Source organism: Nipponia nippon, unplaced genomic scaffold (genome assembly GCF_047370975.1).
Source record: "Nipponia nippon isolate SJK-2023a ecotype South Korea unplaced genomic scaffold, ASM4737097v1 scaffold_5, whole genome shotgun sequence".
NCBI classification, from domain to species: Eukaryota; Metazoa; Chordata; class Aves; order Pelecaniformes; family Threskiornithidae; genus Nipponia; species Nipponia nippon.
Genome location: NW_028262369.1, coordinates 39297100 through 39325097, shown reverse-complemented (window position 1 = coordinate 39325097; position 27998 = coordinate 39297100). Strand labels below are relative to the sequence as shown.

The window sequence follows — 27998 nt, the reverse complement described above, 5'->3', positions numbered from 1 at the left end:
TATGCCGAAGGATTACTTTGCTAAGGTACTGTGAGGTTTTTATAGACCATAAAAATCAAGTTTAGTGTTATTATTTATTATTAGATGTTTTCAGCTTATATGAAAGTGTACATACATATACAATCTACAGAAGATGTTAATTTTAGGGAAGTACTTATTGTTTCATATTTATTTCCTTAAAAATTATCTTGGCTGTTCAGATCTGCTTTCTTGATGTTCAGGGACTTCTGTATTGAAGTTTGCTTGTGATTAATTTTTTCGCTTATGACCATGGTGATTAAAAAATATGCATTGTTCCTCTCCTGCAGCTATGCAATCCGAAGGAACTTTTCTTAGGTTTACTTGAGCAGATTGAGCAAACCTCTGGAGAGCAGGTGTGCCAGACTGTCATGTTATTGCTTCAGCCTTTGCAGACAGGTAAGATGCACTTTCTTGTGTGATTTCTGAATTAAATTATTTTCTCATTTATTTATCAAATCAGTTTAGCCTTTGCTGGAATAGTTTCAGAGTATGTCTGTCCTGACAGGCTTTACAGACCATTATATTCTGCAAAAAAACACAAGGTATAATTTTCATGCTTATATTGGCCTGTTAGAAAAAGATTTTAGATGGGATTAATAGCATAAGTTGAAAAAGAAATATTCGGCTATTTTTCATCATTTACAAGAATGTGGTCCTGTGACAGTTATATTTAGAGGTGTAAACTATTCATACTGTTGTTTCAGAAATAGAGAATTACATGGATTTGTGAAATTCTTCATTATTTAACTTCTAAAATACACAATTCCATATTTTCATAGTATAAACCTTTTATTTCAGATTGAAGCACGTTGAAATATTTGATTGGTGAGGGGGGAAGCATTCTTCTGGCTTATATGTAAAACCTAAAAATGTTGGTTTTGGACACCCACTAAGTATGTAACAAGTAGTAGTTTTTGTTGTGATATGTGAGACGAAATCAAGTGTCTTGTATCAAGTTTAAGCCTGATTGTAGCAGTCTCTGAGATGTGTTATTGAACTATGTTAGAATTTAACAAGAATTTAACATTTTGGTAATTAGAAGTATATGGGTTTTTGGATAGCCAATCTGCAGACAGCCTGCACTGAGTGCAGTTTAAGTGGAGAGCCACTTGCGCTATATCCTCAGCCTGGGAGCCCCTCTGTTGGTTCTGCTGTGGAGTATAGAACAGTTCTGAGCTGCTTCAGGTAGAGTCAGATCTCAGCAGAAAGGTTGGGCCATTGCCTCTGGTTTTGCCAAGGACAGAAGGAGTCAAGCAATAAAGCAAGAATAAATCAGTTTTCCAGGTCAGATAAATGAATATTATTTCACTTAGACTAGTTCTAGAAAGACAGATTTTTTTTTTTTCCAGTCCTCATCACAGTGCTACAGAGAAAGGAAGACTGTGTTGAAATGCATGGCTGCTTTAATATTTGTCATTCTCAAATATATGGTCATCTTAACTACAGCATATTAAAGTAGCTGATGATGTTTAGTCTTGCCGGATTTGCTCATGTGATTTCAGGTATCATTCCTTCTCCTTGCCTGAAACTAAAGGCTTTCTTATGTAGTCACATTGTTTTTCTTCATGTTTTCCTCTAAGTAATAACTTAATGTCTCAAAATATTCTCTCTCTCTCTCTCTCTCTCCCCGCCCCTTTCTCCCAGTGCTTTTGAAACTTCAGAACAAGAAGGCCTACTCAGTGGGTTTATCTTTGGCCATGATTATGAATCAGCTTACTCCCTTACCTGTACCTTATACAAAACAGCAAATACAAGAAGATAAACTTGGTCTCTGTCAATGTTGTAAGGCAGTGGTGGACTTTGCTAAACCTTTTGTGAATGAAGTTGTTAAAAACATGGAAAAGTCATCAGAATACAATGACATGGAGCTGAAAGAAGAATTATTAAAATTGTGAGCGTTTTATGTTAGTGTAATATATTCCTATACCTTAACAAAATGAACTTGGCATTTATTACATAGGCCGTAAATAAATCATCTTATTAGTGTAATATAATGCTGCCAACTTACATTAACTAATGTGTTATTTCGAAAAAGAAAAACCCTAAATATGCCTTACATATTTGTGAAGTGAGAGAAGAAAGGTAAAAATAATTATTTTTTTCTTTTAGTCCAGGGAAATGGTAAAGAAATACTAGTCTCTGTGCTGTGAAGCTGTTCTGGTATTCTTCTGCTTCCCCTCAAATTTACAACAGTGAGGATAATCGTATCCTGGAAGTGAAGTCTAAGGAATGCTTCTTCAGGAGATGTTATTTTTTATTCTCCTTGGAATATCAGGAATGGCAGCAGCTAATACGAACATAGACTTTATTCTTGGTCATCAATGACACTATTATAGTCTGTGCTTGTGACCTTATTGGTGATTTAGTTTCACCTCTTTTTATTTCAGCTGTATGAAAAGCCTGAAATACCCATTATTGACAGCTCAGCTTGAGCAACTTGAGGGCATTGAAGAGCATCCCTTTCGGCATTTTGCAACTGAAATTATAGTAAGTGCAGTCAAAATTAATTGCAGTGTTTGCAAAACCAGTGGTCTAGTTCAGAATTACCTATAATTTGTTCTAGAGCTCATTTTGGTTCCTTTATTGGTTAGTGGGATGATTTACTGGGCCTTATAAGATCACACAGGTAGATAAAGGTCTAGAACAGTTCCATGTGTCATCTCTGGAAATTACAAATCTTGCAGATACAGTTTTGCTCCTTATAAACCAGTCTGGACTGCGCTCTGAATCAGCAGCTGCTACTTTGCTGTAACTGCTGCTTTTTCTTGGTGGTGTATGATTTTATTAGAATATCTAAAGGATTGTCTTTGCTGCAGTATTATGTCAAGGCAAAATCTACATCTTACCTTTAATCCAAGTGTTGCACAGAGAGAAATCTCTAATATGCCTGGTGCAGTGCCTGCTGACTATTGAAGAATATAAATTGATGCTTGACTGCTGCTGATGCTATAGCTGGAAATTCAGCAGGAACACGTCCACTCCATGCTACCAATGCAGTTACTCTGGTTTTGAATGTTTTGCATAGCACCTATGTTTTATTAGAGCAAGATTATTGTGGGTATAGATAATTTTACTTAAATTTGCAGCAAAACCAAGCCCTATAAGGACATAGTCAAGTACAGTCCATGCGTATGTTGGAACACACAATAGGTGTATATTTTCAGAAATAGGACTAGGTGTGATTAATAAAGTTACAGCAGGTAGAGCTGTGCTTTGTTCATATTTTGAATGTGGTAAAGAATATTTCCTCTCTTGCATGTATCCAAATGTAGTGGCTTGACCCCAGCTGGTAGCGAAGCCCCCAGCCAGTCACTGAGCCCCCCCTGCAGCAGAATGGGGAAGAGAATCTGAAGGGCAAAGGCAAGAAAAACTCATGGTTTGAGAAAAAGGCAATTTAATAAGTGAAGGAAAAAACCCACAAGTGATGCAATCAATGGCAGTCACTTACCACCTCCTACCAGCAGATTACTGCCCAGCCAGTCTCTGAACAACAGTTAATCTGAAAAATACTACCTCCCCCCACACAATGTGTTGCTGAGCGTGATGTTATATGGTATGGAATATCTCTTTGGAATATCGGTTCGGGTCAGTTGTCCCAGCTGTGTCCCCTCCCAGCTTCTCACTCCCCCTCTGCTTGCTTGCTGAGCGGCAGAGTAAGAAACAGAAGGCCTTGACGCTGTGCAAGCACTCTTCAGCCATAGCTGAAACACTGGTGTGTTATAAACACTGTTTTGGTCACAAGTCTAAAACACAGCACCATGTGGGCTGCCATGAAGAAAATCAACTCCATGCCAGCCAGACGCAGTACACCGAATTTAAAATATCTGTAAATATCAGTTGTCTCTAATTTTCAAATGTGTGGTTATACAATGACTTTGTGTTGGGCTGATGAAATGAAGGAACCTTCTTGACAGCCAGGTGCTGGATTATTTTATAACAGTTTATTCAGAAACAGGCTGGTAAATCTTACAATGAAATATAAGGGCGGAAAATATTCCCGGTACTAAACGGAGTCTTCCCTCAGGGTAGCCAATGTTCGGTAACACTGAGTAGACAGTAACAGCTCATTTGTATCACGATTGCAGCTCACGTCTTCAACTCTTATAAAACAAGCTGACCTTTTTAAACATATAGGAGAACTGAGCATTAAATGACTATTAACTGGTTATTAATATTTACTGTTAACAAAAATACAATTCTGGTTTTGATAACTGGCCATTACAATTCTTTTCTGTAAGTTGATTTATTAACTATGGATACACTTGTTTCTCATGTTAACATTGACTGCATTAAAGAACAAAGTTAGGTTTGAGCTTTGGACTTTGTTCTACCTTGTTATCCCTGGTTAAAGGAGGAAAATTCACAGTTGAATACAGAAACACAAAAGTCAAAGAATGCCTGGAGCTATGTGAGAGGGAAATGGAAGTTACAGAGAAGGTAGAGTGGGGGTGAAGCTGGCTGAGGGACAGAGGAAATCCAGCTGTCAGAAGAACATGGCTGAAACGGCTGTGAACTATGAACTAGGGAGTCAGAAGAAAGACAGCTTTTTATATGATACAGTGGAGGAATTAGTCCTAGAAGAGCAGAGAGACTGGGTCAGAGTGTCGTTTTGGGGGAGGGAATGGCACACTAAGACTTGATGAGTTTCAAAAGGAAGACCTGGAGCCAGCTGGGATGAGGAAAGCACACATAAATACACTCTATATGTGTGTGCAAATGTGCATGCACGCAGAGGAAGTCTGGAGGTTGCCATGTGATGCAACCCTGTTTCTTCTCGAATTTGCGTTTAAAAATCTAAGCATTTTTGCACTCAAAATTCTATATCCAAATGTTAAGATTGTCAAGTGAAGCACACTAAGCAGTTAGCAAAACTTTTGGTTGTTTTTCAACCATAATTAGGTTTTCTATCATGATCACATCCATTTTTTTCCACAGCATGTCTCAGCATAGGATGGAACTGCTGTGTGATCGATCAGGGTTGTGCAATGAAAGAGAATCTTGTCTCTGAGACCTTTACTTCATTTATTGCAGGACTTTAAGGGTATGCAGTGAAGGAAGCAGGGATTACCAAAAGATGATCTCATGGTTAAGATAGTTGAAGGGTGCTGTGAGAAACTGGCTTTTTATCCTGCCTCTCCTGTTGGGCACAGTCTGAAACCATGTTTTTTATGCTAATTATGAATTACCTTTTCTTCATTTTCTCAAGAAATTCACTTTTGCTGTTTGTGGAATTGGGTAATGAGAGCTGCAGCTAAGGTTAGTAAAGTCATGCTTTGACTATATGACATCTTGTGTAATCCTAATTTTCCAAAATGAGATCCCAGACGTTCAGTTTGGACAACCCCAGAAGAGTGAGTTAACATTGGTCTCGCTGTTTCTTCATAATATGTACAATAAGAGTTACGCTGCCTCCTAATCCACATGAATGGGGGGGGGGGGGGGAAACACTAGTATTTGTGAAGTACTCAGGTGTCATTGTGTTGTGCATCACTGGAAAGAAAGGCCGTACAGGGCATTCTGATTTTACAGCAGGGCTTGCCTTTAGCAGATAAACATTGTGTTGCATATTGATTAGTGAGCAGAAAACAAAATACTGAGTATTCTGTGATCTGAAAAACACGGGTCCTGTGGCATAATGTGATCATGAAGCTCTCATTATTCATAGCATTGTGGATAAGGGAGTCAAACTAGGGTTTTGCAGGGTGACTTTGTTTTGTGTTTTGCTAACTTTTGAGTGTTTGACTTTGCTATCTTAGTATCATTCTTCTAACATTAGTTATTTTTCCTGCAGGGTCTTTTTTGTGTATATCATAAATACTCACAAAATATTTATATTAATTTGTACGTATGCTATGTAAGAGAATTTACTGTAAATACAGTTAAAGCTTTGAAACTTAATTGGTATACAGGTCCTTTAAAGGCAACTATAGTCAATCTATCTTTCTTTTTTAGGACATTTTGTGGGATATAAGAGAATTGATACCTTTAGTGTTTTTGCATCGTAAAGACAAAAGCCCACACTGGGAGAATGAGGAGTTTGCGGACATAGAGCGAAAGAATTCTGCAGATTCTTTGGCATGTCTGTCATATCTGATGTTTGTTCAGCATTTTGGTATTGATTGCTTTCCAATGGTATTTAGGTAAGAACTATTCTTCCTCACTTATCGTAAGTCTGTACTTTGAAGATTCTTTCTGAGCAGAAGGAAACTTTTTATTTGTGAAGTTACGGATGAAAACTGTGTATTTCACTAATACTTGTTTTATGTCCACCTTTATGCATTTATATTTTATGTAGCTTATAGTATATACATAAGAACATACCCCAGTCCTGCAGATGACTCTATTACAGTTTAATTTTAGATGAGCTGTCCTTTTAAAGAAACTGGTAGGGTTAGTACATGCTGAAAATTAACATGTATTAAATTTTCAGTTGCATATTTATAGACAGTTTCCACGTAAGAGTTATTAACAGCAATTTGACTTACTATTTTGTGTCTATTTCAAAATTATTAATTTTATATTTTCAGAAATTGAAAAAAAAAGACTAATCCTGTCAAATATATTAACTATGTGCAGATGTATATGGCTTACGCAGTTTAATGTAAACCTAATTTTTCTCTTTTAGTCCATCATACCTTCTGCAATGCAATATGACTCATATTGAAATGCTACTGAAAAGGTAGGGTTTGTGGTATTTGGAGTGCTAGACAGTGGGTGTGATCTTTTATAGTAATTCATAGAATTAAATTTCAAATATATCGGATAAGTTCAGAGGATGTTTTTAAATGTGAGAATTAAAATGGCAAGTTCCACAAGATGGCTTCTTTTACTAAGAAGTGTAAAAAGTTGTCTATAACATTCATTTATTGTTTTCAGCCTGTATTGTGGTATCATTTTTAGAAACTTTATTCTGAAAATGCAAAATTAACGTCTCTTAAACACATGCAGAATAATTAGAGTATATATTTACTTGTACTTCTGTAACAATTAGTTTACGACTAGAGAAGACTCTCGTGATAGTATTTATTTGAATGTATTCTGATACGATACGCAATCTGATTAAAGGTCAGGCTTTCTAAAGGAAACCAGACTTTTCTATATACTGTGATTATTTCACCTTCCATAAGCAGCAGTGTTGACCAAATAGTTTCTAGCACTGCTATAGAAGGGAAGTTTCCCGTTATGACTACTTACCTGGTAAAATTTAAACAAAACTTCCTGGTCTTTTCAGTTTAGGATCTGCTGTGTTTTTCTTAGGCTTGCAGGACTATGCAAATGGAATCATCTGGGAAAAGTTTAATTTTCTTTGTTAATCAATGTCTTGATACCTGTGAGATATGAGATGTTACTTTTGAGCATTGATAAATATTGAGGAAAAAAAAAAAAAAAGTCATTTTTGACCCTGAAGAGAGGCGTCTGATTTTCAACTTTTCATCAGCCAGTTTATTCTAAAAATCTTTGAGAGGAATAATGAAGATACTGTATTTAGAAAATAGAATGAAAATTGTTGAGGGACAAGTTCTTTTTGATCTCTGTTCTAGTATTTTGTCTGAAATATTAGCAGTGTCTTTTTAGTTAACTTAAATTTGATAATGTTTCTTTTTTTCTAGAACAGAAGAATCTATGTTATCTAAAGGACTTGTAAGTTTTCTTTTAATCAAATTTTCAATGTTGGAATGTTTATTTTTTTCCAGTTTAAGTAATGGTAAAACGTGAGTTTCCCTTTCTAAGAAAGGTACAAATGATAGTTCAGATAATAGTTTCAGAAATATTTTGAGGCTTAATTAGGTATTCTTCAGTTTTACAAACACTTATATTTATTGAACTTTACACACATGCATAAATGTTTAAATTACCATTATCACTTACATTTGTAGCTCCTAGGAACTTTGGATATGTGAATGAGCATTTATAGTGAAGGCTGTTTTAGCCATGAAATGTTAAGCATATAGATTAATGTCTTATATATGTGCAAGATGTTGGCAGCTTTTTTTTTCCCCCCACCTGCAGGACCTGTTTGAGAGCTGTTTATTGAGAATAGAAGACAATAGCCTTCTCCATCAGTATTTAGAATTCGGAGATTTTATTAACGTACCTCAGGTAATAAGAAGCAGTGTACAGAAGTCTTTAAAGTTTGATTATACATAGTATCTAGCTGTCTTGTAGGTGTTTGAGAGAGGACATACTACCGAACCTTTGTACACTTGTGTCGTTAAATTGAAACCTTCAGTGTCATGCTATACAGAATTGATTGTCTTTTCTACCTGCTACAGCATGAAGTTTCAGTGACAAAATATACTTAGTCTATGTACAGGCCATTGAGGCAGGTGGGCACTGATCTGAGCTGAAAGATGATGCTTGCTCATTTTTGCCTCTTCCTTGCAAATCTGCTGCTTGACTGCATTCTTATTTGGACCCGACGGTATGAGAATAGTAGTCTTGTGTATCAGCCCTGGGATTTCAACCACTGAAGCTAATGTGAATTTCTCTGATGAGAATCTTCTCATAGGCATGGTTTTGTGGGCTGTGGGTTTTTTGGTTTTGGTTGTGGGTTTGTTTTTTTTTTTAATGTCTTGAATAGATTTTAGTTAGTGTGATGTAATGTAATAATGTATGTAACTAGAAATTATGTTTTCTTTGTCTAACTGCAGGATTTGGTGAAAGTTATGACCCTTTGTCCCATAGAACATCTGGTACGTAATGGGACCTACAGAATCAGTTAAATGCTGAATTTATTTAATTAGAATTAATCTGATAACATCTTTTTTTTTTTTTTTTTTTTTTTAGAGAAAGAAGAGTTTAAATATTTTGCAGTTGTTCATAGACAAGTTTGACGCAGAGGGAAAATATACATTATTCAGGTATGCATCCAAATTACTATAGGCTGTGTAATATCAGCTTTATCACAGCTTAATTGCATAGATACAATGATTTCTGACAGAGTTTTTACCTGGTAAACCACATTAATTTTACTATGTTAATTTTTTGATAAATAACGAATTCCAATTTTCTCACATAAAGTCAGCTGTCTTGTGTAAGCTTGCGTTTAAAGGTTACATGGTCATTTTGCTGTGGTAAAACTCCCACTTAGTGCATAAGGCCATAATGTCATCTAAGTTTTGAGCTAACTATATAGGCAGCATTGAAGAGGTAATATCATTTTTTGTTTGTTTGTTTGAAGGTGTTTACTGAAGACAAGCAACCATGCTGGTGTGGAAGGATACATTATTAAAAACATAAAAGATCAGATTCACTTATCATTAACGGTGAGGCTATTACCAGTAAAAACCAAGTTGCCATCTCAAAATTCTATTGGTATAATGTTGAGTAAAATGTGTACACCTTAAGCTTTGAGTGATGCATTAAAAATATCCACTTTGGAAAGAAACATAAGATTGGGAAATTATGTAATTATGTAATTAAAATATTAACTACTTCTGCATATGGCTTTTTTCTGCATGTGTATTTTTACATTATAATTTTACAAATCTGTCTTTTAATTGCACAATCTTACTGCATTTTTCTAAGAAGTTATTATCTTTTCTGTGCTTGAAAATACTTGCTTCTTTCTCAAGAGGAACTACTTAGTATTTTGTTTTATCCTCACAGTTCCTCATTTCTTGAATATATTTCAAATGCTACAGTCCAGACAGAATTACTAATTCTTTCTTGGTTTTTATGATGACAGTCAGCCTTATATTATGAGTGCTTCACAAATGTTAAATTCATCAGAAAGGGTTGAGCTAGATCAAAGCCATTTAAATCTCATATTTTATAATCATTTATACTGGGAAGTTGGAAAAATTAATTAAAAATAAATTATTAACTCTCTTTCTCTCTCTTTCTCTTTTTTTTTTTAACTGCTTAGGGCCTTTTCCAAACCAAATTTGATTCTCAAGGATACTGCCTTTTGTCAAATAGGACAATATAATAAATTTATATATATTTTATACTAGCAAAATTATGTTAGAAAACAGGGAATTACTATTTATTAGATCATAGTCTGTCCTTTATATTGAATCAGCAGGGGTGAAGAAGACGATAATACGAAAACGGTTACAAAAGGGGCTTGCACCAAAATTGAATAAGTAAAAGTATATTCTGAAATTTCCTTACTAATTAATTTTTTGACTATGCAGCTTCATGATTCTCTTAATACATTTCTTCCGTGTAGAGTTCCCTGGCTGTCAAAAAGACAAATAATTTTAAAATTTCATCATATGAATTTGAATATTCTAGGTTTGTTGCAAAGAATTCTGCTATAGACATAAGGATAACAATTTCCTATTGCTATCCATTTATTTCATCTTGGTTTTTGTGCCCAGCTAGTCTTAATCTTTCCAGGACCCTCACCTGATCTGACTTAACAGACAGTTACCCTTCTCGTCTACTTATCTAATCTCAGTTTTCCTTCTAATCCATTTCTGGCTTTGTCCTGGTTTCTTTTCTTGTCTAGCTTTTGCCCTGTGTATGATATCTCTTCCCCCAACCCTCCCCACCTTTACCTGGAATAAGGACGTGGCCAACATGGGATCTCTGCAACAACTCCGTGTTTTCAGCTTTGTTGTACTGATGTGAAATAGCCTTTTGAAGAGGCTGCGAAACTTTCAGAGAGAAGTGGGCTCACTCGCTCTTTGGGAATGATGGGCACACCCTTAAGTTAGCACCAGTGCAGGGAGGCTCAATCATCCTCACTGAGGAGGGAATTTTCAGGGGTCTTAGCTGCAAGGCCTTAAAAAACTTCCACTAAACAAGCGAGAAAGGTGGGGATTTTTTGTTGTTTTGCCCCTCCTCACCTCATAATTTGTTGTAATTTAGGGGAATTTTTGTGAAAATAGCGAGTGGTCTGTCTGTGATGCAGAAGACATCAGAATAATTATGTTCTGCCACTTCAAAACCTAGTATTCTCCATCTTATGCTTAAATGATTCTCCCTTCTGTCCTCTCCCCGCTCCCTCTTTCAGAAGAAAGTAACTGACTGCCCTTCCTCCATCAAAGAACCATAGAGGTGAAGGTCTGCTTTACCTGAAAGCATTGCTAGGAGTTGTGGGTTTAGAAATATGCAAAGAAAACTTAAAACACCTTATCTTTAAAAAAAATTGTGACACTTTTATGTGTGTCCCATATAATTATTATTATGAAATTAATAGAGTCTCTGGTAAAGATAGCTAATTGTTCCAAACCTCAGTATAAAAAAAGAGAGTGCCTAGTACAATTTGCTAAGTTTATGTAAGCAAATATTAACTATATAGATGGTGGTATGGTGATAAAGGTGGACAATCTATTCTGCTGAAACTGAGAAGAACAGCTTGGCCTGAAGAGACAAAGTAGGGAGGATTATGAAGACTAGTTTGCATACTTCAATCACATGTACTAATTAGAAAATATTGCTTCCAGTGTTTGATTTCTATTTTTTTTTTTTTTTGCTTTTCTGTTTTCCCAAAATTGTTGTTAAATTATTTAAGATTTATTTAAGATATCTTTAAGATTTACATTTTGCACTCAGCTAAACTTTTTATCTCATTTTTTCAGAAGCCATGTGACAACATTTGGTTTACAGGACATCACCTGATCTCCCTTCTAGATTTAGTGCTTTTGCTTCCAGAAGGTGCCGAGACAGATCTTCTGCAAAACTCAGATAGGTGAGTTGTAATCACAGTTAGAGACTTCTCTCCTTTTTAATCACTTAAAAAGACTTCAAACTACCTTACTACAATGGGAGGTATGCTGCCATGTAATTAATGAGGTGACAGTATCAATGTATTTTAAACTAGAAATGGAAGTGATCACTTATTTCAACCATCCTTTCAACTAACTCTGTATAGAAGAATGTCACAATGCTATTACATTGGTTTTAACAATAAGAAAGGAATTCCTCCTCCATTCCCTGAGGATATAAGGCCTCAGATGTCAAATTACAGAACTAATTGGTAAAGCATTATTTGTTCAGGACTGTATGGTTTGTCAGCTTTCTGCAGAAGCAATTGGAGGAACAAAAGAAATGTGGTATGTTGTCTTACGTGACACAGGGGAATAACAATTATCGGATACAATTTACAGCACACAGCCTTTTTGAGGCTGTTTCACAGATTGCTGCTGGGAATCCGTATCTCAGGAGTGGGAATACAGAGCCACCTGAACAGCAAACACTTGCATTAAGTAATATAAAAATAACTGGAAATGTCTCTGAAAATCTCTTGTATAGGACAAGTCTCTTCCTATATGATGAGTAAAGGTTGGGCTTGTAAGTCAGTAGGGTGATAGTGTCCAGATGGACACATAACTACTTAAAAACCCAGATGTGTGATCTGTACTTGCACTGTTTACCTGGAAAAGGCAATAAATAGTTTCTGCTAAACAGTATGGTAAAAGAAAAGCAAAAAGCATATTTTTAAAAAGCACTCAAAAGTAAAAATTAAATACGATAATGAAGAGAACTGTCACACTAGTTTCATACCAACTTTGGATCACCAGTGATGCATATTACAAATTCTGTAATAAGGTTCTGTCTCTTCAGAGAACTCTTTCCTTCACAATCCCCAGCCTTTTCCAATCTGCTGACAGTTTTAATCTTACTTGCAAAGTGTCAGCTGTTGTAATATGGACGTTACTGCACGCTGGTGCTCTAGACTGAGCTATATTGCTCAACAGATGAGTGATCGCATTTTGTACAGATGGATATTTTTAGGATGTCTGGGTAATGGACAATTTAAATTATCCCTGTAGTACATATCTGTGTTCTAAATAATAGTGTATTTTTAATTCACAGGATTATGGCATCACTAAATCTACTAAGATACTTAGTCATTAAGGATTGTGAAAGTGATAATCAAGTAAGTACTAATTGATTTGAAAATGATTGATTAGCTAAGGGCTGAGAGCTGGATTCATGTGAATGCTGTTATCCTTGATTCAAAAACATGGTTTTTGCATTTTTCTTTGCAATGGTCAGTAGTCCAGAAGTGATGTTTTTATTAACTACATTAGGAGATCCGTGATGTGTTGTTTTTATTCTGATGAAATTTGATTGCATTCATACTTAACTGTTACTGTAAACAAGCTAATCCTTTTACTCTGCCTGATGAACTGTGGTCTATGTCCATAATTTTAGAGTGTGTCACCATAAAATAACATCTCTGTCAAGTATTCCCGTGAGAAAAAATATTTGTTACTCTTGCTTATTGATTCGGTGGTATCCCTCAAGCCTCCAAGTGGATTTCTGTATAATAATACAAACCTTTGCAGTTCAAGAGATCCATTTTATTCATCTTTACGCAAAGTACTTTTTGTGCAATATGCTGAAAGTTAATAGTATTAAGATTTCTGAGAAAGTATTTAATAATCATATTTAAATAGTTTTTAGCTGGGCAAAACTACTCTATATTTAGAGCAACTGTGCAGCTGCATGATAGGTACATGTTAAAAGCTTCTCTAGGTATTAGCATCAAAAAAAATCCTTGTCTGTAAGATCCATCTCCTCAGGTAATAAAAGGAATGGCCAGACCTACCCAATTTTCTGCTACATTGCTTTACTGGGTACAACCTAGAATGTTTTATGCACAGAGGTAACTTGCCAGCCTAAACTGCCCACCACTGTAGTTTACCTATGTTTTTATTATAGGTATAGCTCTTTACCTTCATTTCTCCTATGTGTGCATGTTTGAATATTTCAGAAATACTCTGCATATTTAAACTTTGCAGTATATTTAAAAAATTGAAACTGCCGTTATGTATTTTACCCATATAATATTACACTACCTCAGTTTAAAGCAGGATTTTGTAGCTTTAGTTGTAAACCCCACCTCTTTCTTCTCTGGTTTTTTTGTTGTGTTTTTTTTTTTTTAGCTCTTTTCTGGCTGAAGCAGTCAGCAACATTTGTTACTGGTAGCTCAGTGCAAGCTGTATTTGTTATTCAACTGCTGTATGGCTTTTCAGTGTCACATATGACAATGGTCAAGCATTGGAACAGGCTGCCCAGGGAAGTGGTTGAGTCTCCATCCCTGGAGGTATTTAAAGAACGGATAGATACGGTGCTTGAAGACATGGTATAGATGGACTTGGCAGTGATAGGTTGACAGTTGGACTCGATGCTCTTAAGGGTCTTTTCCAACCTTGACGATTCTATATTATGATGGATCTGCTGTTTTTGTGTACGGTCAGTCCTGTCCACCTGCAGTTGATGGAAATGTGGTCCTGGATACTCGAAGGGGAAACTTGTTTGAATTTAACAACTGGGTCCATATATGGATTCCATATTCTAGCAGTGTTTTAGATTTATAAGTGCTCTGACTTGCATTGTGTCGCTACAGCATTGAAGAGCCAATGGAATTATTGGTGTTTACTTTTCCAATCACATTCCACTACCAAATGGCTACTTATTCTAATAGTAAATGCAACTGTTGACTCTTTCAAATCATTGTGTTCCACTGTTCCTCTAATTTATGCAATTCAGTAGCTTTTTATCCACTATATCACGCAGCGAACAAGTATCACCTGATCTAGTTGAAGATGTCCGTGCTCATTGCAGAGGGGTTAGACTAGATGACCTTTAAAGGTCCCTCCCAACCCAAACCGTTCTATGATCTCCTTAGTACTAAATGTTTTCATTTTTGCATTAAAATAGTTGTTTAAATTGGTGACCCTTTAAAGAAAAATTGATTTTCTGTTTTAAAGTACAGCAAAGCTTTTCCTGACTTGAATAAGCGATATCATGGTCAGATGAATATTCTAACCAGCAGACAAGCATCCTAAGGTGTTTTGTTGTTCTCCCTCAGTTCCTTGACTTTCTTTATGATTTGGAGTAATAGAATTCAGCATATAATTTTCTCTTTTCTAAAACACAAAAAATTCTAATCTGCTTTTAGAGCACTTTGAGATCTATGAACACAAGTTTTATAAGTGCCTAATGATGTTATTAGTCTAAGTAGAAGAATAATGTAGCTTGCACTGATTACCAAAACCATAATGAAAATGAATAGTAAAAATAGCTTTCAATTGGTGCATTTCTAATTTACTATTTATGTAATTGGTTAGTATCGATAGACTATGTCCATTTCTCAGATTTACAGAGTGATTACTATTTAAGTGCTCATTATGGTCCACTCAGTTTCATGTAAATGCATAGCTTCATAACAAAAGAGAATATTCCTCTTTTATTATGATTAAAAATTTATACTTAGTAGCGCACAATTGCTGTAACAATGTTCTCTAGTACCTGGCATAAAGAATGTCCCTACAGTTTGAGGAGAAAATAGCATCACCTCTTCTGAAGTTTTCCCTTAAATTTAAGCCCTGCCAGTTCTTCTTGACTTCCTCCCTGTCTCCCTTCATATAGTGCAAGCGGGGCAGAAAGAAAATGCTTCCTTTCATGTCAGTTCAGATATTTTGATTGCTGTGTAACAAGCACTTTCATTAATCAAGTTTAAAAATCAGTATTTTTCTGGAAAGTTAGTTCTTCATTTTTAGCCCCATTGTGGTGGAAGTAATTACCGGTTTTCTTATTTGACCAGTTAACTTTGTGTCATTTAGCATTAAAATTTGGTGAATTTTCCGCTGTAATCAACAATACTATTTGACGTTGAGAATTCTTATTTTTGTCGTCCTTACTCTGCCCTTTGAGGATACTGCCTGAAGAAAGGAGTCATATAAATGGCTCCTATATCTAAAGACACAAAGACTGCTTTATATTTGTTTCCTTCTACAGCAGTTTTGTAACTACAAGCTTATAAGGTGCCAAGGCAGAGAAGTTTTCCTCTTGTGCTGTGTAACTGCGAACAGCCTTGCTTTTGAGCATCTTTGCCTTGTATCTCTTCCTTCCTGAGTGCCATCATTGCAACTCCTTTCACCCATACCAAAGCGGGGAGAAGTTCATGTGTCACTGGCTACTGCGCCTAAGGATGGGCTAGTAGCATATCCAGTTACATTCCTACAAGGCTTTTTCAACTGAATGCAATATAGACAAGACCCTTATATTTGGGGAGCATGACATTTATCAGAGCTTTCATTTGGCATAGCAATACAGTGTTAATTTGGGAACATGAATTTAAATATTTGTGCCATTTTGCTGCTGAATTATCTCAGAGGAATTTACAACTGCTGTTTACTCACTGTAGAGATTCTAGCCTGAGAAAGTAGCTAGTACCTCCCCCAACATGCCAAGATCCTTTCAGCTTTGCGTACAAGAACAAGTTGACAATGTGCGTTTCCATTGCTGTAGTTATCAGCCTCCACACTAGGTTTCTTCCTGCTCCGTTTTTTTTTTTTTGTCTGCTTCATCCTCCAAGTTTCAACAAATAATGTTGAAAATGTAAGAGAGAGGGCGACGACCTTAAATGTCCATCATGATGCTATTCATGCTTAAATGGATGAGTCTAAATTCTTTTTTTCTTTTTCCTCCCAGAAGCATATGTTATGAAGACTAGTCCAAAAACTCATGCTCAAAAACTTAGCGTTGCAATGCTCCATTAAAACTAATTTGTGACCTTCTCTCTTGTGTTTGAATAGACTGGTGTATGGACCACGCTTGCCAAGATTGAGCAAAATTTTTTAAAACCACTGCATGTAGGACTCAATATGTCAAAAGCGCACTATGAAGCAGAAATAAAGAATAAGAAAGAAAACAGAAGAGGTTAGTTGTTTTCTTTTTTTCTTTGCTTTGTTCATATTTAGAAACTTTGGAAATCCTTTGGAAACAACAAATTGGCGAGTGCTGTATAGATCATGTTTTATTTAACTGTTGACACTATTCCAAATTTCAAATAATTCAGTAGTTGCTATATTTGCTATTAATAATTTTCGTAATTGGTCAGAAAAATCTGAACTCGTTTATCTCTCATCATATTTGTAAACCTTATGGAAACCTGATAGAAATGTCACATGAAGATCTTCAAAGCTTGTTCTGCATTTATGCTTTTGATTTTAAGGTTAGACAGGAGCATCTAAGTCTCTCTGTGAACATATAGCCCTTAGGTTTCATACTAGGTGTGGGAAGGTTAACAAGAGAAGAAATAATATCTGAAGGATTATATCAGAAATACCTTCTTCTGTTGTTGTAAACTGTATGAGGCAGAGAAGGGGAATTTTTGTGAAGGTAACCTGTGGATATCTTTCTAAAGGGAATCCTTTAAAATGAATCAGGAAGCTTTTTCTGTAAGTCCCTCTTACATTTCTCTAGCCTTTGACAAAGCATAAAGAGATTCGAGTTCAGGAGAGAACATCTAGCTCATAGTAAATGGTTTATACATTGGGGGGAAAAAAACTAATCTTTGTAAGTATTATGCTGAATTTCAAATATATGGTCTGAATGTAGGAGTTTTTCCTCTTAGTTTTCAGACTTGTCCTTGTAGTTTTGCCAGCTACAAATAATTTGCCTGAAACAGAGAAGCCTGCAGCCTTTTCTTAATAAAATAACTATTTCATGTCTGGATTCATTAAGTCAAGCTAAAAACCTTCTTCTATCTCTCTGGATGTGGAAATATTAAAAATGTATCCAAAAAAAGATGAGATTTAAGGTTTTTTTCCTTTTAAGGAGCATTTTAGCTGTATAAAACTGTTTTGAATTGCAGATATTGCCTGTTTAGTAATGTAGTCATATGTGATATAGAAAGTGTAGAGACAGCATCCAGCTCAAACTGTCTTCCTCTTATGGGTCAGCACCTTCAGCCCTGTGTTTGGTCAATCCCTAGCTTTGTGTTTTTCAACAATTACTGTCTAGAAATGCTAATATATAAAATATTCTTTTCATTCTAAAAGTTATGTGAAACAGCAGCCTGATCTCTGGTGGGTTATTTTCTTCTACAGAGGCCCATAGTTCTAACACAGTTTGTTCTGTAACTGTTGGTGGGGAAAAGATGCCTGCCATGACTACTGAAATGCAGCTTCAGGTGAGTTTGCTTTTCCTTCAAAGTTATCCAGAAGTGTTGAATCTGGAGACAAATGTACATGTACAGTGGGGAAAAAACAAACAAAAATTCTTCTAATAAAAATAACATTAATCTCTTTTGTCATTTCAGGTTTTACACTCGGCTCTCTTCACATTTGATTTAATAGAAAGTGTTCTAGCTCGAGTTGAAGAACTCATTGAAGTGAAAATAAAAGCTGTAATGGATGGAAATAGTTAGGTCAGCTGACGTATTTGAATTAATGTACTACTTAACAAGATCACTTTGACTATGAGGCTTTAGTTGAAAAGGAAGCTACCACCCGTTGAAAAAGAGCAATGTAGAGTGGGCTCCTCTAGAAGAATTGCAAATGCTGCTCTTCCATAAGGCTTGTTGCTGTTCTTTTTTATTTTCTTTTGCTATTGTACGTGATTCAGAGAGATGACCGACCTATTTACTGAAGTACTTCTCTTCAGACTTTGATGCTTTTTCTTCAGTTTAGAAACTAAAAACAAGGGGATTTTTTTGTTCTTATGCTGTGGCAGGGAGGTATGGTTGTGCATTTATTTTTCTGTTAATTTTCAAAATTTGTTAGATAAGAGTTGTTGACTGGTGTTGTGAATTACAAAGATTTTTATAAAATGGCTGGAGAACCATTAATTAAAAAGCACTGTTTAAGCACAAGGTATTTCTATTAGCACTTTTTAATGTTGAACAAACAAGCTTCTGCGTTTACAAACAGGACTGTAAGGTATAGATAGATAATAGTAGAAACACTATGGCAAAGGAAACCAGGCTTAAAGAAAAACATGTCAACTTTGAGCCAAATAAGATGTTAAAACTTAGTAACACAACAGGTATACAGTGTGTTTTTTAAACACAAGTGTTAAGATTTCATACATATACCTGTTTATGCATGGGAAACCTATATTTTGGAATTGTTTTGGTCATCCTTATCTTTCATGATAAAGTTTTCCTTAAGATATATTAAATATTTTGGGAAATTATTATAAACAGATGAGCTCATAGGTTCAGAATCAAGTTAAAAACAAGGATGTCTCTTCTATAGTGCAGTTAAATCACTTTTTTTTTTCTTGGAATGCACATTTGGTATAATGTATGTTATTTTCCACTGTATAGTTATTTAATATAAATTTTCATTCCAAATGCATAAGTTTGTATATACAGTCTTTGGAAATGTAACTATATTTTTAAGAACATTCTATATTTTGTTTAAAATGTAGCCACGCTATTTATGAATAAAAAACCCAAACACTAAATTAATTACAATGCAACTGGTACTCCTGACGCATCTTCCAAACTGGACTGTTTTCTATTATTTGGGCTTTTATCATTGCCATTTTGTATCGAATATCATCTGCTCGTGGCTTGGAAGTTATCTTGGAGAAAAGAAAAACATTATGAGTAGGACACACTAACTCTTAGGTAACAGAGTATGCAACATCTTATTTTTCAAATAGTACAAATGTAAAATTATTCAGCAGTTAAATTTGAATCATGTTTTCTGAAGTAGATATTCAGGAATGATGCACACAGAGATGACTTGCTCTATTCCTTTAGGTGCAAGACCAGTCCTAAAATAACCTGCCCTGTCAGCATTGGATCTGATATCTGGATAGTATTTCAGCACAAGTCAGGTATGGTAGCTCAGGATTAGTTGGATGGTATTGTTCCCTTGGCCATGTCTGTTAACCTGTGGCAAAAGAGTTCATTTTTCAGGCCCTATACCAGTTAGGGATTCTCTGCCAAAAGATGAGCTCTTTAAACTGGCTTTGCACTGCATCGGTAAGAAATAATACAATGGCAACCGACAGATTTGTGGTATATACTATCATCACTTATTAAGGGGCTCTCCTGTTGAAGTTTAGTGTAAACACTCCAAACAAATAGAAAAGTAAATTCAAGTTTATAGGATCAGCAGTAATCTTGAAAGCTTTTAGGTTAATGCTGTATAAGAGATTGGGCCAAACATCAGTAGATTCCATAAAAAGTTTAAGTACAATGTTCAACATTGTCATAAGAATTTAACAACATTTGCCATATAGTAAGTTGAGATGTAGCTTACACACTCTTAAAATGATGAATACTCTGAATAGGTTAACGCTTATTATTTTGAGATGCCCGCTTCAGGAAAGGACAAAATGTAAATTCATGTTTGATTCCTAACATGTCATTCAACCTCCTCTTTTTATTTTTGGTACATGGGATGCTGCTAGTACTGTTACAGTTACTATCTAAGTTAGAATTTTCATAGAAAAATGTTCTTTAAAGAGGTTCAGTAAACAGATTTAATTAATAATGTGCTGATGCATACAGGATACATTGGAGATACACAGATAAATTACACTCATTAAGCTGTAGAAATAATATACTAGTATGTGCATCATTAAAAATCCACAAGTAGCTAGTTTTCAGATTGGCATTTTTACTTTAAGTTGAAGTCATTACATATCTAGATCTCATGCTGGTTCTGCACTAGTAAATGAAGTAAAGACATCTTAACTTAAGAGCCGAATTAGCTCTTAAATATCTAATTTGTCTTCATAGATGCTATTAAGAGCTTTTAAAGTTACCCTTACCAATAGTTTAAGGACTCGGCTAAAGCATGAGAGTAACAGTCTTACCTCAATGTATTCCATGGATTGTGGTCAATATAACCCAAAAAGTTCCATTAAGGAAAAATAAATATTTTGTAGTTCTTGGCTTTTCCTGGCTAATATACTTCTGAAGAACTAATATTTTTAAGTATATGCAACCAGACTTACCTTAGCTATAGTTAGCATTAACTTAACAGTTTCAGCAGTATTATGAACTGGTATTAGACGTAAATTACTGCCCAGGAATCTGCACATCAAAATAAATTAAGGCTAAGGTTACTTTTAGAATGCACATTTAATTTGTGATGCCATAAAACTCAAAGCATTCCCACGTGATGTAAACAACTTCTTACTGTGCCTTCACCACAAGTACATAGAAGATTGCTTTTATCTTTAAAGGCAACTGGAGAGTTTATGCTGTTCATATAGCCATCTGTCCCATTTCTGTGTCACTTGTTTAGGTGGGATTTGGAAGGGCTCATTTCTCTTTCTAGGGCTCTTTGACAATCAATCAATCAATCAATCAACACTTCTTAAGCACGTGTACATTCAGAGAGAACTAAACCCTCTTCTGCTATATTGTTGAAGACTGTTCTCAGTGCCAGTAAACAAATGTTTGGGTTTTTTAATGGCTTTGGAGGAACACAGGACAGTATCTAAAAACACTGTGCTAAAAATACTTCAGAATTTGAACTAAATCTTTGTAGTGTACTGTCTAAATAGAGCAATCTGTACGTCAGATGCAATTAAGATAATGGGATAATTCTGCTAAGAATTTCCTGTAAATACTTGTCCATTCAAATAACTTAACCTAAAATTCATTCTCTTTCTATAAATAATGTTATTCATATGCATTCATTCTTGAGAATGGAATCTGAAGATGTAAAATACTAGCGTCAGTTGTCATTCAGTGCAGTCATGAAAGAGAGAAAGATCAAAGCTTAGGCAAGCACAGAGCCTCTCCTTAAGACTTGTATCTTAAGTGTGTTGTAACAACGACAGCAAAGTTAGCATTGCTGCTGTTCTCTGTTGTGGAGCTAGAACACAGTAGGGCCTTAACAAAAAAGAATGAGGAATTTTAAATAATCAAAAATTTAATCCAAACAAAGTGCCCAGCTGCTCAATTGTATACTCCCCTGTGGCCTCCCCTTGTGCCCACCACCTGTTCCTCCCCTCAGTCTGTTTGATGACTTGAAGACCCATGCTGGTTAGATATCTGGTCTGCACTTGGCTGCCCATTCTTCCAGTTAGCAAAAATACATGTTATAGGTAGCGTCCCCCCCTAAGAGTAGGTACTCGGGTCACTCTTGAGTTTTGCTAAAATCTGGTGCAGAAACTGTGGTTTGATTTACATTTAGGGATTAGGAAAATAAATAGATGCAACTTTGCTAATACTAGCAATGGGCTAAGCAAAGCGTGAATGAACGAAGTGCAACAATTACATGTACATACCTAGATCACGAAAATCCATTTCTATCAATAGTTTTGCTTCCAATTACAGCAGCTCTAAATTTCATTTTTATTTTATTCATTTTATCAATGGGCAGAATACTGGCCATTAGAACAGATGACTGGTCTTTGCTCCAAGGTGTTTAAAAATTAACACACAGATTTTCTGAGGATATTAGTGGAATGCTCATTTGAGCTGTGATGATAAAGATTGTTTTTCTCCTCCTTCCCCCATGATATATGCAACCCTATATGAAGTGTTCATGGTGTTGAACAACGATCATATAATGTTCTTAATAATAATAATAAAAAAATCCTTCCCAATTGCAACAAAACCACAGATCAGTAGAAAGAAACAGTAATACAGGGAGACTGGAAAATACCAGGGGACTTTGTTTTTTGACAAATCCAACAGGTGACTTGTAGTTTGAGAGAATATGGCACAAGTTTCAACCCCACCAATGCAAAAGCTCAGTCACAGATTTACATACAGTAGCAGAACTCCAAGCTGCCATGCAGTAACAAAGCACATGCATCTAAAATATAATTGTGCCTTGTCGACATCAATTTGGTATGGCCTACAATGACAAAACTATTATTTTTATTTTAATAAAATTACTGACTTGCCAAATGGAACATAGTTTCAAAACACCACATTTGTTAGTGATCAACACGTGCACAAAATCTGTTGTACATAACCACAGAGTAGATTGAGAATTAGCATTGCCAGCAGCTGGATAACGTGTTCTTGCTGAATGGTGGCAGAGCTTTTAAGACCTCTCATGAAAATGTATGGAATTTTCACAAATGGGTAATAGATTTCCTACGTTTCATCCCATACACTCTGCTACTCATCAGCATTTGGCAGCGTGCCCAGGATTTAATGAAACTGGTGCTAGTTTCAAGGAGGTAAAGATCAAAGACTCCATTAGGTTAGTCACTTCTTTGATGTCAAGAGTGAAAAGCAACTGCAGTTAGGACTACTGTACCTACCAGAAAATAGTTTTGACTCCAAGTATGGAGCACAATCTGATGACTCCTGTCAGCAGGCATGTACAGAAACACGCAAGTTTTCAGGCTTCATTAGAAAACACAGATAAAGCTTTAGTGTCCAGTTTTATACTTTTGGTGTAAAATAACATTGATTATTTCAGTTGTTATTGTTAGCTCTGTATAATAGACACTGTTCCAAGTAAACAGATTTTAAAAGCTGGTCAAGAATCTGTACTTTACAATAAAGCCTTTTCTCATGAAAGAAACTTGCCTGTTCTGTTTTGAAAATGACCATGAAAAGGTGCTGACAAGAGCTAAGAAAATTGCCTAATTTTCCAGTTCAAGAGAAAACTTTAAAAAGAATTACATAACCCTAAAGTGATTGAAAGGGATGTTATTTGCTGTTTTGAGGAACGTCCCCTTTTGTTACCTGTGACACATCAGATTGATTCACTTAGTATTCTTTTCATTTGCCTTTAATAAACATAGGCTTTCAATAATTTTCCAGTGCATTAGCAAAACAGAATTCATATTCCTGAAAATAATTCTGAAAATAATTCCTAAAATAACGTTCCCAAGTCTAGGACTGCTACTTCATTTCTTCCTAGCAATAACAATTTCGGTTTGATGTTGAAATCATACCTTCTCTGAATCCGAAACATGACATTCCATTCTTCTGGTCCATGAAGAGCAGCTGACAAAACCAAAAAACTGTTCCGGTGAATGTTTATGAACTTCTGAATTCTTTTGAAAAACTGTTCTTCCCCTGTCATCAGCAAGTCTTGAGTGTCTGCCAGTATAAATGCAACACCTATTGAAGAAATTGATATAAATGTGTATGTCACAGCAGTAACATGATTAAGTTCTCACCACAAAACAGGAAGCAGTTTAAAAGGCGATGGAACAAAACACATGAATGAATTTACACATCTTGAAGTGAAATGCAAGCGTGAGATTTGGCCAGTGATCACTAGTATTTTTAAGATAAAACTACAAATAACTCACAGGTTATTTTCCACTATAATATATACAAAAAAACCCCAACTATTCAATCTACTCAAAATACAGACATCTGAATGCCTTTGAAAGCACACGCTTCAGGAACAAGCAGCTGCTATGGTGGAATGAATTTAGGGCAAATGCAAAGACTGATTGAAGAGCTCAGCAAGTCCCATTTCTAAATGAGATAAACAAACACACCTGTAACATCTTAAAAGCAAGCTAAACTGTCTACCATGAAAAATGAAATTATAACCCCATCAACTAAGTTATTCTGAAAGGGAAAGTTAAGAAGGCTGAAGTTTAGGAGGCTTAACAATCAACGATACAAATGACTAGGCCAATGTGTGCCTCGTTAATCCTTATAGTTCAGGAAAGCTTCAGCCTAAGGATCTCATCTACCTGTCTAAAGCATCTTCTGCTCTAAAAAGGAAGGACAGATATTTCATGTTTGCAGTTTCAGTGATTTCCTTATCAAACCTGCTCAAAGCATCCTTTCCCTAACTCCTCTGCTACCACGAGGTCTGAAAACTCAACTTGGAAGATGAAAGCCAAGGGTCTTGGTTCACTCTTGTGTTTACAGCCATGAATACTAGAAATGTTGATGGCTGTCTTACACGTCAGTGGCACTCAACATGTTTGCTCAGGTATAACAAGAATTTACTAAACAGTTCAGCTGATGATCGCCAAATCTAACATAGCTGTTCTACAAGACATCCAAAAAAAGTAAAAAACAATGAACATGTTTCATCCTCAAAGTTCTCTGTTCCATCCTGGTTTACATGCAATCACAGCACAGCTCCTTCCACTATCACACCACGGTCCAACAAGGCACTTTTTATGCAGTTTAGTGTAGCCTACAACAGGGCTTGATCTCGTACCTCATTAGGGCTTATGAGTTTAAAAACGTAAACTTCAAAGTACTGTACCAGAAAGAGAAAAAATCACGGATCCAATTTCCACCGATTCTGAATATCGAACTCGGTGTTGTTGCCTCTGTAGAATTGTGGATATTTCATGATTCTAAATAAATTTTAAAAGGTTAGTTTTAAAACACATTCTCAGCCAACAAGTTAGATACATAGATGGAAATATTCTTAAAGCATTGTCTGAACCATTATAGGTAGAACTTGAGCATCATTGTTTAAAACATTTTTTATTCCACTTGCAATGAAGAAAGTAGTAAAATGGTAATTAAACATTTTCAGTTAATGAAATTTTGAAATATTTGCATTGGAAGTTATCAAACATTGAAGGACAATTTTGTATGCATACGTTCAGTTTGCCACAGGAAACTCTTGCATAATACATAAAGAAGCTCAAACATTTTACAGTCTATTTTTGCAAGATGTGCTAAAGGAGGATTTGCAGAAGTGAGGAACATACAGTAGCGTGTTTCTATGACTCCGGTTAATTAGACTGCATTATTTTCACAGATGTCAGCATTTCATTTGGAAGATAGTTCAGAAAATCTGTATGGGACATGATTTTCTTTAAAGCTTTTCTACAGAACACAATCCACTCAGGAAAAGTAGAACACGGCACTATGCAACATAATAATCTACAGAATGGAGTGGGTTTGGATGGATTTTTCAGCCTGCAAAAAGCATTTCTGCAGTATGTTCTACAGAAGCTGCTCAAACACACACATTTTAAAAATTAAATCACTGAATCCTTTTTAGCTAATAACGTGTTCTTTAACCTATCCATTTAAAATGTAGCCAACTTGCCTACATAGGGAAGTGTCGTGATTTAGTGGAAGAGTACAAAATAAAGTCAGGATAGCAAGTGAACCCTGAAGGAGACAGTAATCAGAAATGTTATGCTTTCAAGGGGTCTGGAAAGGGAACACTCAATGACAGCTGCTTATGAGGTATAACTACAATTTTGGAAAAATTCTCTGCTTCAAAGCCACTGCTGACAGTGAATTATTTAATGCACAAATATAAATAACAGCTATAAGAAAAGGATAGCTGCACAGGGAAAAGAGAAAGCTCATAACCCAAAGTGATACAAAGCAACGCCTTTGTAAAAGAAAAACCATCTTAGATTTGTATTCAGCTATTTCCATACCTTTGCTCACTGGGAGCCCTTACCAACAGCAATAGTTTTGAGTAGAGCTGGGACTCTTATTAATAGGAGTGAGTTATGCTGGTATAGCTGATGAGATCACTGCCCTCCGATACCTCTCACCATATTATGGATTAAGTTGCTCTTGAAGCAGTTCCCAAACTGGAAGTTTACAGGCTGTCATTCCAAGACAAGCAGGCAAATAAGAACAGGCTTTAAACTAAGGTGATTCAGGAATTACTTCAACACCATTCACCCATTTATAGAGCAGAGATGGGGTGATAACCTTATCAGCCAAGCCAGCATAAGATATCCTTGCTTGTGAATCAAAGCCCTCTTGCCTCTAAATTCTCTCCAGCTGGCATGAAATTGGTCTCAGCTGCAGGAACTAATTACCAGCTCCTTGACGAACCCTTTCACTTTACTGAGGAACACAGTCCAGGCTTCTGATATTAACGGATATAAATATACATCAATATCTATAAGAGTCACTATTTTAAACTGAATTACATACTTACTGAGTAATAATCTACCTCAATGTTGATACTGTAGAGTAGAAAACAAAGTGTTTAGGGAGAAATCCATAAAATTAAAAACATTTCTGATGGAATTATTCATAGGGCTAATTGAAAGCAGCATCAGGGCAGTGCAAAAATGATGAGTCAGGAGGACAATCCTAAAGCAGTGTAACTCAGAATAGCAGGTGGCAAGAATACTAAATAGGTACAGAAGCAGCTAGGAGAAAAAACACACACACACAAAAAGAACCAGTACTATAGTAGAAACAACTTCAGGCTAATGTCACCGTTTTATCCTTAAAAAATTATATTCATTGACATTGCATAAAATATTTCCACGTATAGAATATAGGAAATGCTTCTTCCAGCATTTCTTAGTGAGTCAGATGCTGCTTGACAAGTGGTATTGTACCTGCAGAGCTGTACTCATAATAACTGTTGTTATCCATCTTGACTGTTCCTGCCCACCACTTTCTGTCATTTTCGTCAAGTGTTTAAAGGCTCTGCACTGGAATCTCAGCTGCCACCTTCTGAAAAGCTTGGAAAAAGAATGGTGACAAATATTACCTGACAATTACAGAGGTGAAATGTTTAAGGCACACAGATCCATTAAAGATCTGATTAAAAACCAAGGCACTACCCAGTTCTCCAAAATGTACACAGGTGCCCACTACCACTGAACTCATTTAAGATGGCAATTAGATACCTAAATGGCTTTAAAGAATCTGCATCTGAGAGGGCTTCCTATATAAGGCATAACAGGGAGAGCAGCGTAGTAAGTGACTTCAGAAAAACATTCCTAAAAGCACTTAAAACGACTAAGGAACATTTGCCCTATTTTCAAAGAGCACATTTGTCACTGTGCACCTGTAACACTAAGATACTTTTGGGAAGACTGCCCCAGGCCTCCTGCCCAGCCTGGAGCGGCCTACCATGCCGCGGGCCTGAGCAGTAGCTCTTTTCGTATACGTTTGCATTTCACTCTTCTGAAAACATTCCTGGATATCCAGCTTGGCAGGCGTTTCTATTTCAGTAAGGCTCATGTGGTGCAGCTGGGGACACCGAAGCTCCCTGGCAAGAGTGCAAGTCAGCCAGGCAGCCTGGAGGCCGGGCCCGGCCTCGCCTCACATCTCTGAGGTGCCCGCCGGGGGCAGGGTGGCACTGCCTGCCGCGCCGGGGGTCGGGAGAGCTGGTTTCCACAAAACCTGTGTGCCAGCTGGTTCCCAATGTAAGATTTAATCCGGCCTCTCCGCATTTTAAAAACCTGTTAAGGCGCTAAAATGGAATCCCCCTGGCCCCGCGGAGCCCTGGCTGAGGTGACAACAGGGACAGCCCGCCCCGCGCTTCCCGCCCTCCGGGCAGCCCCCACCGTGCCGCCTCCTCCGGTGCCGCGGTGTCTCTCGGCCTCGCAGCTGGGCGCGGAGCATGGAGCGGGGCCGTCCTCGGCGGGGC

The 27998-nt window shown here is 36.3% G+C and overlaps 2 protein-coding genes across 5 annotated transcripts in view; one reads left to right on the top strand and one right to left on the bottom strand.

Annotated features, from left to right (window-relative positions):
- GLMN (glomulin, FKBP associated protein) overlaps nt 1-23209 on the top strand; it is a 26616-nt gene extending 3407 nt beyond the window's left edge. For 2 of the 3 annotated variants that reach the window (XM_087730567.1, XM_087730569.1), the window contains 15 exons: nt 309-417; nt 1666-1912; nt 2409-2508; nt 5974-6161; nt 6647-6700; nt 7632-7662; nt 8032-8121; nt 8673-8714; nt 8809-8882; nt 9203-9287; nt 11553-11662; nt 12790-12853; nt 16524-16647; nt 17820-17902; nt 18032-23209. In XM_087730567.1, coding sequence (XP_087586693.1) covers nt 309-417; nt 1666-1912; nt 2409-2508; nt 5974-6161; nt 6647-6700; nt 7632-7662; nt 8032-8121; nt 8673-8714; nt 8809-8882; nt 9203-9287; nt 11553-11662; nt 12790-12853; nt 16524-16647; nt 17820-17902; nt 18032-18139 — 1509 coding nt within the window. In that variant the 3' untranslated portion in view covers nt 18140-23209. The remainder of the gene's footprint in view (nt 1-308; nt 418-1665; nt 1913-2408; nt 2509-5973; nt 6162-6646; nt 6701-7631; nt 7663-8031; nt 8122-8672; nt 8715-8808; nt 8883-9202; nt 9288-11552; nt 11663-12789; nt 12854-16523; nt 16648-17819; nt 17903-18031) is intronic. The other variant, XM_087730568.1, reaches the window with a different exon arrangement.
- Nucleotides 19162-27998, bottom strand: CUNH1orf146 (chromosome unknown C1orf146 homolog). Of its 2 annotated transcripts, none has more exons than XM_009468252.2 (6): nt 27916-27998; nt 26959-27076; nt 24888-24981; nt 23602-23770; nt 20686-20764; nt 19162-19299 (listed from the first exon to the last, which is right to left on the bottom strand). In XM_009468252.2, the coding sequence occupies exons 2-6, from the start codon at nt 27025-27027 to the stop codon at nt 19180-19182; spliced, it is 531 nt and encodes a 176-aa protein (XP_009466527.1). In that variant the 5' UTR covers nt 27028-27076; nt 27916-27998; the 3' UTR covers nt 19162-19179. The 2 variants fall into 2 exon arrangements, with proteins under 2 accessions (XP_009466527.1, XP_087586696.1); XM_087730570.1 differs by having other exon boundaries at nt 26959-27084; nt 27916-27957.

Coding starts and splice junctions, on each gene's coding strand:
- CUNH1orf146 (XM_009468252.2), bottom strand. CDS start 27,027: ATGACAGAAAGTGGTGGGCAGGAACAGTCAAGATGGATAACAACAGTT. Junction 23,771..24,887: donor CGTGATTTTTTCTCTTTCTG/GTACAGTACTTT, acceptor TTTCTTCAATAG/GTGTTGCATTTATACTGGCA. Junction 20,765..23,601: donor ATGTTTCGGATTCAGAGAAG/GTATGATTTCAA, acceptor TTTGATGTGCAG/ATTCCTGGGCAGTAATTTAC.